Source organism: Mauremys reevesii, linkage group 2 (assembly GCF_016161935.1).
Source record: "Mauremys reevesii isolate NIE-2019 linkage group 2, ASM1616193v1, whole genome shotgun sequence".
Taxonomy (NCBI): Eukaryota; Metazoa; Chordata; order Testudines; family Geoemydidae; genus Mauremys; species Mauremys reevesii.
In genome coordinates, this window is record NC_052624.1 from 213,124,015 (window position 1) to 213,136,740 (window position 12,726).

The following is a 12,726-nucleotide window of genomic DNA, read 5'->3' on the forward strand; positions in this document are numbered from 1 at the left end:
ACCCCCCCATGGAGAGGAGTTTATATATCTTCCTATGGTAGATAGCATTTAAATGCTAAATATGTTTATCCGGGCCAATCTGGGGAAAAAAATACAGCAAATTCTTAGGTAATACAAAATAGTACTAAAGCAGTTTTTGCCACAAAGAAAATAACTTGGAAGTGATATTAATTAATTATACAGATTTGTGTGTAACAATAAAAAAAAAAAGCCTACTTTGTGCAGTCTGTAGCAGGAAGGTATTGCAGTTGAGTTAGCATTATGGGGGGAGGGATAGTTCATTGGTTTGAGCATTGGTCTGCTAAACCCAGGGTTGTGAGCTCAATCCTTGAGAGGGCCATTTAGGGAAGTGGGGATTGGTCCTGCTTTGAGCAGGGGGTTGGACTAGATGATCTCCTGAGGTCCCTTCCAACCTTAATGATTCTATGCCATGATTTTATATCACTCTCTGGCTCTTACTGTGGTACTACTGTAAACCCCTACCATGAAAATATGCAGCTAAGAGTCAAATGTATTCCATCTCTGTCCTATTTCACTTGTGCTACTACTAAAAAGGTAGTCAAAAATATTATGAAATATTGTTAATGAGTTCATATGAAAACTACTGGCAGCTAATTATACTCCAAAATTATATCCTCTTTTACTAAATAGTAGGGCTGTCAATCGCAGTTAACTCAAGTGATTAATGTAAAACAAATTAACTAGATTAAAAACTAGTTGCGATTAATCGCAGTTTTAATTGCAGTGTTAATAGAATACCAATTTAAATTTATTATAAATATTTTTGATGTTTTTCTACATTTTCAAATATATTAATTTCAATTACGATATAGAATACAAAGTGTACAATGCTCACTTTATTTTATTTTTATTACAAATATTTGTACTGTAAAAAAAGAAAGTATTTTCAATTCACCGGATATGAGTACTGTAAGTGCAATCTCTATCATGAAAGTGCAACTTACAAATGTAGAATTATTATTTTTTATATAACTACACTCGAAACAAAACAATGTAAAATTTTAGGGCCTACAAATCCACTCAATCCTAATTCTGGTTCAGCCAATCAAGTTTGTTTACATTTATGGGAGACAATGCTGCCTTCTTATGTACAATGTCACCTGAAAGTGAGAACAGGCACGGTTGTAGCCAATGTTGCAAGGTATTTGCATGCCAGATCGTATGCCCCTTCATCCTTCGACCACCATTCCAGAGGACATGCTTCTATGCTGAATTTAAATTGGTATTCTGTTATTTTTTAACAATGCAATTAAAACTGTGATTAATCATGACTATTTCTTTAATCTCACGATTGTGATTTTTTTTTTCATCATTTGATAACCCTACTAAATAGTTATGTGATTTACCAGCGTGTTGCCTAACTAAATACAAATGCATTCAATCTAATGCAGTAGCCCTGGGTGTGGCTTCAGTACCTCTTACGCTCTCTGTTACAAGGTTCAGCCACAATCACTCTAACATCAGATATTTAGCTTCTCTCTGCCAAGCAAAATGATCAATGTAATTGACAGGCAATTCATTTTCATTGATAGTTTATTTTAAAATCAACTATAGCTTTACCTGCATAATGTACAGGGATTTCTATTTTTGGCCCTATGACATAATGACCCTCCTCCAGACTATGAGCTGTAATTGTTGTCCACTGCCGACATGAATGAATCACAAGGTAATCATTCTCTCGAAGGCCTTCAACAGCGTCTCCTGCAAAACAGATATAAAATTACATCAGATTCACTGCATAAAGAAATACCACTAAACTCTGTATTACACAATTTAAAGCCATTTATTCTGCATTACTATTTACTGCAGTGATTAAGTATTTTACCCAACTTAAATATCAAACATTTCTGATGACAGGCTACAATCTTATACATTTTCATTTAGCAATTTACTCTTACAACTTGAGAAAATAAAATTAAATACTAGCATATGAATACTAGAAAAATGTAATTCAGTTATTCAGCAGCAACTCTAGGGTTCTTATGAAGAAAGCTAGAATGAGCAGACTGTTTGGCCTCCATTTATTTTTATTTAGTTCTCTTAATGAGAAGCACATGACATTTTCAGCTTCAAAATACAGAGATAACCAGTGTGCTTACTCATACTTTACTGGGGGGTTTGCGGCAAGTGGTGAGAGGGAACAGAACAAAAGAAGACTTCCCCACCCCAAATACAATGATGAGCCTTATTAAAGAACACACTGGAATTGTCTGTACAAAATCAACATTGTTATTGAGAATTATGGAGTTACACAACCAAGGTATTTTGTTTCTAAACAAAAGGTCCATTTCATCATCCACCTTTGCAATTATATGCTCAATCATAAAATACAAGAAAGCACAATTCTGCACACTGAAGAGCAGAAGCACTTATAAGACTGATTAAGTATCTCCTATTGTACTGCAGTGGATCCACGTTCTGATCAAAAAGATAGCAGTGGAACAAACACCTCTGAGGATAAATGACCATGACATGGTGCTGTCACACAGAAATCTAAACTTACTACATACAGATGTAGTTGGTAAGCATCACCTGTCATTTCCATTAAAGAATGTATTCAGATCAACACTTCTGTAGCACTAATGCTTGCTTTAATCCTATTTAGTAAAGCATTTTAAACAGGCATCATAGACCGAGGTATAACAAGTTACACACAAAATATACTGCACTGTTATAAGTGTCCTAGATAAGAGGATACCAAATAATTTTCACAAGTTTACAGACAGTAACAAGTCAGTTATTCCTATATGCAAAGATATTTTGAGTTTACAACATTAACATCTGAAATTAGCATATCTCCTCCCACAGGTTCAGTCCATTCAGAGGATGACTTTCATTTGGTGCTCTAGACTGTTCTACAAGAATTTGCAGCCATATCAGTTATGGTGAACAGGTCATTGGATATACTCCTGGGGGTGGAAAGTTATTTCAGTTTAGCTATTCTACTCTCTTCCCACTCACTACCCAGTTGGCAATTCCTGCAGTCTTTATGCCAAAGTTTTCTAATGCTGAAGTAAATGAAAATTCAAGATGAGCAAGATATGTAAAGATGACCTTTGCTTATGTTGTTTTGGCAGATGCCCTTCATTCATCCATTGGCAGCTATCAAGCCCATCCCAAACACTCCCAGTTCATTTCCCCCATAACTGTCCAGCCTCTACATCTCCTTTGTCCCTGCCAAATTTCAGATGCACATGCCACTCACTATTCCTGGTCAGGATGGAAGTGTTTGGCATGCACAGTGCCTGTGAGAGTCATGTCACATGGCCATTCAAACTGGCAGACGAGAAGGTGCAATACAACTTTCAAAGAGCAATAGACCCCATAATGAGTTTAAAAAAAAAGGGCCACAGAGAAGATGGCGTTGTTACAATACCTCACACACTGGGTTCTGGGGCCATAGCATTTACATTACAGTGTATCCGACAGTCTATGTGCCATACTCTGTCTCCTCTATAGCATGTTGCTCTTACCTATCTTCAATCACATTCAGTCTTTCTACTTAACGCATAGGGAAGAGCCTTAAGGCAAATTCATGCTGACTATTACAATGCCTTTAAAAATCAGAGAAAGAAACTAAATTCCAATCTTTGCAGTTTATCACAGTATTTAGAGTCATGAAATAAACGGAGACTGTGATCCTGAAATTCTATCAGCATGAACACAGACAGATACACCCATCTGATTGGTATCAGGCCAGTATGTTTATTATTTACCTGAAGTCAAACTCTGTCTTTGTGCATTGTATTTTCATAGTTCTCTATAAATATAAAGCTCACATTTCACCAAACAATGTGTGGAGAAAGTTAGAGCTGTTTAATACCACACAGCAACCCCTACTTCTCATCCTAAATGCTTCCTGTCATGGATCACTGGGCACTGCAGGAGTCTGATGTGTAACCAACACAGGCCAGGAGTAGTGGGGCAAAAATGCCAACAATTTTAGGTTTTATTTTCCCCGTTCCCCACCAATCATGGCCAAAAATCTTTCATAAAGCAAGTCCTCTTTCAACCTTGCTATCAAGTTTGGAAATGCATATTCCCCTCAACTACTACAGAAGCTCATATACCATCTCCACTCCTGGAACTGGATCCTTCACGTTCTTCCATGCAGATAATTAGCGCAGAATTTCTCATACTTTCACCATCTTGAACTGTTTTTATTTTCCCTGCTGAGACCCTCCACAAAGGAGATATAGGCAAACAGGACTATGTAAAGTGTAACAGGCAACTTCTAATACTCCGTTTGCAATGGCCACCACCTGTTCTAATCCTGCCGCATTTCATGCTCCCATTCCGTCAAAGTACCACCCACCTACACATTTTAAAGACGTGTTCTGTGTGAATTCATAGATTTAAGACCAAAGAGGACATTAGGTAATCTAGTTTGACCTCGTGTATAAAACAGGTCAAAGAATTTAATCCACTTACTCTTGTATTAAACGCAATAGCTTGCATTTGGCTAAACAACATCTTGCGGAAAAACATCCAGTCTTGAAGATTTCAGGACATGGAGAATCCACTACAACCCTTGGTAGTTTGTTCCGATTTGTCATGGTTAAAAATGTGTGCCTCGTTTCTCATTTAAATTTATCTGGCTTCAATTTACAGTTCCTGTTATGTTCTTCTCCACTAGATTAAACAGTCCTTTAGCACCTGCTACTTTATTCTAGTATGTCCTCACCATTTGTAGTCTAGAGAGAAAAGGTGGCTTCAATATAAGGATTGGTATTCAGAACTGAATTTTAAGTGGTACATTTATCACAGTCCTTGATATTCCAATGAACAGATGGAGTCTGTTTACTTAATATAATTTCTTCTACTTTCATTATGACACCCACTCCTGAGCATGGTTGTTCCTGAGCAAGTGAGGGGGGTGAGAGGGAGTCTGGGGAGGAAATGGCAAACTTGCTTCACTGTAGGGGAATGGCCTCAAGTCCCACCCTGTTTTTGAAGTAACGTCAGGTAATTGGCATAAGAACCTCAGGTGCACGTGCACACACATACAGCCTTTCTAGAATCTTCACCCTCTGGTATCTTGCCTACTCTGATCACAAGCTAACTGCTAATATACAAAACTTCTCTTCAAATATTTCTGTCACACACAGCAAATTAGAACTGGTGTGTTTGAAAAAGAGAAGATTTTACAGGAAGACATCCAATAACAGATTCAATATCTGGTTAAGGCAGACTTACAGTTCATATGGTTACATTCATGCTTTTTATAGTAATTGGCAACAAGCAATTATTTTGTCCTACAGTAAATATAATGATCATGACCATATGGAATGAACTAGTATTTTACTAGTTTCACTGGCTACAGTCCATGATGTTTGAAGGCAGTACAAAGCATACCTTGCACACCTTTTTCTGTCACTGAGTGTTCAAAGTTATAAATTTCAAAACAATACACAAATAAAAAGCTTGAGTGTAATGATCAGGAATTTCAGAGGTCATCCTTGTACAGTATGAAAAAAAAGATATACTCAGCAAAGCACACAGACAGACACACAAGAATTGTTTCCTTTATGGTTCTCATGAAGTGATTTGTCAATGTTTACTGTATTAATTAAAACTGGGTGGGGACTAGGAGTGTAGAGTATCAGAGGGATAGCCATGTTAGTCTGTATCCACAAAAACAAACAATGAGGAGTCTGGTGGCACCTTAATGACTAAAGAGATTTATTTGGGCATAAGCTTTCATGGGTAAAAAAACCTCACTTCAGATGCATGGAGTTAAAGTTACAGATACAGGCATAAATATATTGACACATGAAGAGAAGGGAGTTACCTTACAAGTGGAAAACCAGTGTTGACAAGGCCAATTCAGTCAGGGCGGATGTGGTCCACTCCCAATAATTGATGAGGAGGTGTCAATACCAAGAGAGGGAAAATTGGTTTTGTAGTGAGCCAGCCACTCCCAAATTAATGGTGTTACGTTTGCAAATGAATTGTAGCTCGGCAGTTTCTCTTTGAAGTCTGTTTTTGAAGTTTTTTTGTTGAAGGATGGCTACTTTTAAATCTATTGAATGTCCAGGAAGACTGAAGTGTTCTCCTACTGGTTTTTGTATGTTACCATTCCTGATGTCTGATTTATGTCCATTTATTCTTTTACATGGAGACTGTCCAGTTTGGCCCATGTACATGGCAGAGGGGCAGTGCTGGCACATGATGGCATATATCACATTAGTAGATGTGCAGGTGAGTGAGCCCCTGATGCTGTGGCTCATGTGGTTGGGTCCTCCGAAAGTGTTGCTAGAGTAGTTATGGGGACAGAGTAGGCAACGGGGTTTGTTACAGGGATTGGTTCCTAGGTTAGTGTTTCTATGGTGTGGTGTGTAGTTGCTGGTATTTGCTTCAGGTTGAGGGCTGTCTATAAACAAAGACTGGCCTGCCTACCAAGGTCAGAGAGTGAGGAATCGTTTTCCAGGAAAGAAACTACACCATCTGCTCAAGAAACGCCCTGCTATAGCACAGGAACAAATCTACACAGACATACCCCTAGAGCCCCGACCAGAGGTATTCTATCTGCTACCCAAGATCCATAAACCTGGAATTCTCTCAGTCAGCTTTTGTTAAAAGAGAAAAGCTCCACTACCAGTAGGATCTCACACCAAGATCAGGTTTTAAGTTTGAGTGCAATTGTTCAGAATTGGATGAGAGCACCATGGTTGGTCATATGCCGGAACTGAAAGAAGTGAGAGTTTGGGCATTAGGATGTTTCAGTGGCCAGTCATATCATTGGAAGTTGGTGTGGATGTGCTCATTACCTGAACTGAATTTCCTCGATTTTAAGTGATTGTGTTAGGAACTGGCCTCCAACAATTTTAACTGTAAACTAAAGCTTTCGGGGTAGAATATATTCAGTATGAACTCCATTCTTTCATACTAAGGATTTGGGGGTCAGTGGACAGACGTGTGTTTATGTAGAGTTATATGGCTTCATGCATCCTACCAAAAAGGCAAACGGTGAAAGTATTTTACAGGAATGCACTATTTTACTGTGAAAGAGCAGATGCTTTTATTTAACTGAGCGTGTTTAGTAAATATCATCTACATGTCTGCTGCAGTAGTTAAAAATCACATTCTACTCTTAAAAGTCAGTGAATGGGGTTGCTCTAGTTTAACAATTAAATTTTGGTCCATTAAGTTTCAGAAAACAGCATTCTTGCCCATTACACACATTGTAGGTGACCACTTTTCAATTCCAACAAGCACTAGTAAACTGACATTCAAGTTACTTACAAAATATGAAGAACAACATGACTCATTCACTTACAAAAATATGCTGTTGAAAATATAATACAGAGCTACAAGAACCTAAACATTTTAAAATGCCACATTTGGTCATCTTGGTGAAAAGTTTATATCCACCCTTTAAACATTAATTTATTTTTTTTTTTTTACTCTGGAGACATTTAAAATGGAGGTAGAGTTTGGGAAAAAGGAGAAAGGTAACAGATACCATTTAAATAAACTAGATTAACTAGATACCATATTTCCAGCAGAAAGATTCTGAAGGAAACACTTCTGTGTCTTCATTCCAAGATGAAACTGAGCCTAGAACTATCCCTTATTCTTCTTTTGAAGACACTGAAACTTGTAAGTGTTTCTCTTCCTACAATGAAGAATCTTTTTTTACTTTCTCACAAGAAAGCTGAAACAGCAGCTCATGGTCTAAAATCATCCCTAAATTGTGAACCCTAGTAACTGACAGCACTGTAGAAGCTGACTATATGCCTTTTGGTAAAGAATAAATTGTGAGCCCTATTGGATGGCTTCAATCTCCTCTGGGCAGACTTCATGCCATAGCTAGGTATTTATACCATACTCGGTACCATGGTATTCCAGTCCCAGAGCAACAGAATTAGACACAGCCTTAGATTATGCCAAACCCAAAATCCATACCTCCTTTTATTGGTGGGTCCACATGTCAGTCAGTGTTTGACCAGCCTCTAGCATTAGGGTTCCTACTTAGTTAGTTATTCCTCTGATCAGCTGATACCCAAGAAAAGTGTGTAGCTGTGAATTTACCAATTAATGAGCAAGAGACTCAAGCTGCAAACTCTGGATCCAAGTTCAGACCGATCTTTACAAATCAGCAACACATATTACTATTTTTTTTTAAACTACAAATAGGTATTTCTTTTGAAATAGTCAATTCTCATACCTCAAGCAACTCTTGAGCCAATACTGACTGACAGAGCTGCTCTAAAGTGCAATCCTGTGGTGCCAAGATAGCCTCCATCTGTGTTCAGTGGGCCAAATTCTGCCCTTAAATATGGAGGTGCAATTCCCATTGAAGTCAACAAGAGCTGTATGTACATGTCTATGGGCAGATTTTGGTCACTTGGTTCTAGGACTTCAGCTGACCAAACTGAAAGGCACTATATCCCATTACCAATCCCCTAAGCAATCCAATTAGCTTTTTTGTAAAAAAGGGTTGAGAAAAGTACAGAAAGGGCAACAAAAACATAATAAGTATGATTTATTTCAATAAAATGAATTCTGGGGAGCTGAAGTTACAGTCTAAAAAAAGGGGGAGGGGGCAAATGATGATCAGTACCTGTTCAAGTGAAGGCAACTTACAGTCTCTGGACAAACAGTGGCCTATAGCTATAAACGGGGGAAGGCGGGGGGGGAGGAAAATTTTTTTCACAGGCCTTGTCTAAAACAAGACTTTTTTGAAAAAAGATTTCTCACTGTTGCTTACACCAAACAAGAGTAAACTGGTGTTGACAGCCATAGGAGCTTTGCCAGTGTTTTAAAAACATTGCATTGGTGTTAGCAATGGTGGGAAAGTTTAAAAAAAAATCCTTAGTACAAAACAATTGAGCAGTGGAATAGAATCCCAAAGGAGATGGTCAACTTGCCAATATATTAGATTCTAAAATGTTAACTGAAGTGATACTGTGAATTCTCATGCAAAATTAAGGGTAAGACTGGAGGACATGCTCTTTTCTGACCTTATTTACAAGAAGGGATGGAAACAATGTAGAAAGCGTGATATTCTGGTGGTAGGTTTACCATGAAACTGCAGAGTACTGTAGAACAGGCAAAATCTCTACTATGCACAGTAGCATGTAGCCATTTAGAAGCAGTTCAATATTTCTCATAAAAATAGTCTTTTCCATTTAAATATCAACAGCTATAATTAAAACAATAGTTACTATGTTTCAAACACACAAACTGCCCAGCTTTGGTTTAACAGCTGGGAAAGAGCACACACAAATGAGAACAGCATGACAACCTTTTCTAGACAAAGGCTAATCAATGTTTATTTCTCATCCAGCTCATGGCCTAGGAGAATGTTACCAATGTATCATGTTTTATTTCTACGGCATGGTTATACTGAATTACCATAGCAACTTCTCCCTTGTAGAACAGGTGCCTCTTTATTCCTTCAGATTTTTTTTTTCAGATTTAGTTAAAAAGTAAAGATTTGAGTAATTCCACTTTTAAAAACTTAGATGGGGGGGGAGGGAGAGAAGAAATGCACATTCCTTGTAAAGTCGGAGTATTAAAATGAAGAGGATAGGATTTCTCTTAATATCAGTGCGAACATGCAAGCTGCTCTCCTGCTTAATTCTGATTAGATCAAAATTTTAACTAAAAAAAGTCAGCACTACAGTTTGCTAACAACTTAGACCATAGATCAGTGTTCCCCAAACTGTGGGGGGCATGGAGGAACATTCAAGGGGGCAAGGCAGGGCCTGGGCCAGCCCCCATGGGGGGCAGGAAGGGAGCACCATCCATTAACGTTTCATTCAGTATTTAATTTTATAGAACCATGGTGGGAGGGGGGGTTGTTATTTGCTTAATCCAGTACCCCCTGGATCCAATCTGAACACCACTGACTGGCTGCACATCATATTTCTTCCATACAAACATATTCCAGAGATTTATAATGAGGACAAAAAAGAGTTTAAGAATAAAATTGATGAATAGTCCAGCTGTAAATTGTGATAAGAATTTGACTGAATTATATCATTTTGACAAGTATTTGAATGTGGGGAGAGAATTAAAACATTTGGTGTTGTGAAAAACAATACCCATTACAATGTGGAAAAAACCACCAACACATTCGGAACTACAAGGATTGTAAATTTTGCCTTCTGGTCACTGGTACTGAACAAGTGTTTGAAAGTATGTGTAATAGTACAACAAGCATTTCTAGCACTGAGAAATCATAAATATGGGGCATTACTGGGGGGTTCACCTAATTTGTTAAGATTCCTTCTCACCCCTTCAATGTTTTTGCTATTTCACTGACTGTTAACAGACACATTTATAATAATTTTACAAAAATGAAGCATCTGTCTCTCTCTCTCTCTCTCTCACACACACACACACCCCTAAACTGTTGCTGTAATAAGTAGTTCCTGGTGCACTTTTAATAGCAGCTGTTCTGTGCCATAGCTCCTTTTGAGTGCCATAAGCAGTCACTGTATGCACACCAGCAGCCTGAGACTCAGCAGCCTCTCAGGCTTGGCTGGAAGAGGGGAGTTGAAGTAGAGGTATTAGTTTTACTAGGTTTTATAAGATGATTTTAAAGTTTCAAGAGATTCTGACCCTCCAGAGCCAGGATTCACAGTTCTCCAGTGGTGTGTCATTTCTGGTTCTAGTAGCTCACAAGATAGCAGTCTTTAAAACTGCTACTGGTTGCTCAGACCAGCAGTGCTGTTTTGTCACTCATTTATTGGATTTCAAATCACTGTAGTTTTCAGTTCCTTGACCACATCAGAATTTATTTTTGCCAAGAGACATTACAGCACCTAATAGGACAACTGTGTAAGGGGGCAGGTGGGAACGTTTTAGGGAACAGTTCTCTCAGTATAGAAGAAACAAATTGAACAAGTTTGACAGGCTATGATTTTAGTTTCCCCCTCTATTTCTATCATTTTCTTATTTCAAATTGTAAACAGGGCAATAAAGAAATGTAGTTGTACACAGAAGCTTTTTAGCAAGGCATCACACTTAGATGTACATTTCAGTTTTTCAACACTTAAAATCCAAGTCTACCCTGGAATAGTTAAAAAGAATGAAGGTTTTAAATTCCAGAAGCAATTTGCAACACATGGGAAAAATCTCTTTGTATTAGTTATTCTAATTTTTTATTTGAAATGAACTAATTAGGATAGAGTGCCTGACAGAATCATCATCTGACTTGGTCATCAGTGTCAGAAGAAAGAAGTGGATGAAGGAATCTCATGGTAACATTAGTTAAAATAGTTCCCTTTCTCATCCTCGGGATACCAAGACCTTCTGAGGCAGAGGTCCAGAGAGAATGGGATGTAAATTGTGGGTATATCTTAGACTTGTTTGTAACGAAGTTTTCTGGCAGTATTGTTCAAACCTTTAATGTCTTTCCAATACATTTTCTGTAGAATCCACAAATATTTAAAGCTATCATTCTGACTGCACTGTATTTCAAATGTATTAACACTCAGGCATTTTCTTTAAAGATACTTGGTTCTTATTAACGGAGACAATCAGGAGTGGTGGTTGGATCACAGCCCCAATGCTTTCTTTAAAATTGACACCATCAACTTGTAATCTAGTCAAATACACACACACAAACTTCTTATGAGTAGTTTCAGGTACCACATCTGCTCCTCCATCCCTAAATTCCCCTATGGGTTTGAGGTTTTACAATCACATTTGTGTTTTTTTAAAAGGAAAGGTGTATCTTGTCGGTTCTTCTGGCAAAAAAACAAAAGAAAAAGGTGAAGGTAAACAATGAGGAAAGTCATATCAAATACACACAGTAAGCAAACTGGGTGAAAAATCTTTTCTGGATTCCCTCTAATCTTTAGTGTAACTTATAACAAGTACAAAGTGTAGTTTTTAAATTGATGGTGTTCTTCTAATCACAAGAAAACCCAGATTATTAGTACCCTTAATGTTGTGCCTTGGGAATCCATTACAAGTATTTGGTTGCATCATAAGTACTAATGTTGCAAGTAGAATGTTGAGCCCATACAGGAATGGTTACACAGACACACATCATGATGCCATCATCCAGCCAACAACCAAGCCAAGCTGAGATATGCAATTGACAATGAACAATTGTTTTGCAACAAGGTCAAGGTCCATTACTGACAATTTTTTTGCTGACAGAGCAGCCTACAAAAATTGTGAAATATCGTAGAGAGAAACCTTTGCTAACTTACAGAAGCCAATGATAAAAGGTTAAACACATCAGAAGGTTGTATACACTGGCCTTTGCTATATAAGGAAAGTAAAGGAAAAGAGTGTACAAGAGCCCCAACATTTGAAAGATCTTGTACAACTCCAAATGGCATTGTAGCTCAAGTACTGTATTTGCATATTGGAAAGACACCACCCTGCAGCTTCAGTTGATTAAGGGGAGGAGATGTCAATTACAGCAACTAACTTGCAGGAAAAGAAAGCTACAGAGCCTACACAAGGAAGCATACCCTGCAAAGAAGGTTGCACAGATCCTTAGAGTACAATGCTGTTCCCAGCATGCAACATCATTGGTGTGTCAAAATTAAAGTACTAAGTGACTTGCCCAAATTGACAGAATGAATCTACATATGCAACTTTGTTGTAGTTGAATCTATGGCAGAGCTGGGAATAGAACCCAGATGGGATTCCCCTCCTCTTTTCTAAGTTCTAAACTACCCCACTTTACCAGCCCCTCAAATACAGGCACTGCTAGGCTAAATGAGAAAGCAGCAC

General features: G+C 38.0%; 1 protein-coding gene across 3 annotated transcripts in view; it reads right to left on the reverse strand.

Annotated features, from left to right (window-relative positions):
• Positions 1 to 12,726, reverse strand: part of GAREM1 (GRB2 associated regulator of MAPK1 subtype 1) — a 124,448-nt gene that overhangs the window by 96,856 nt on the left and 14,866 nt on the right. For 2 of the 3 annotated variants that reach the window (XM_039527851.1, XM_039527849.1), the window contains exon 2: positions 1,582 to 1,722. In XM_039527851.1, coding sequence (XP_039383785.1) covers positions 1,582 to 1,722 — 141 coding nt within the window. Of the gene's footprint in view, positions 1 to 1,581; positions 1,723 to 12,726 lie in introns of those variants that run through there. The other variant, XM_039527852.1, reaches the window with a different exon arrangement.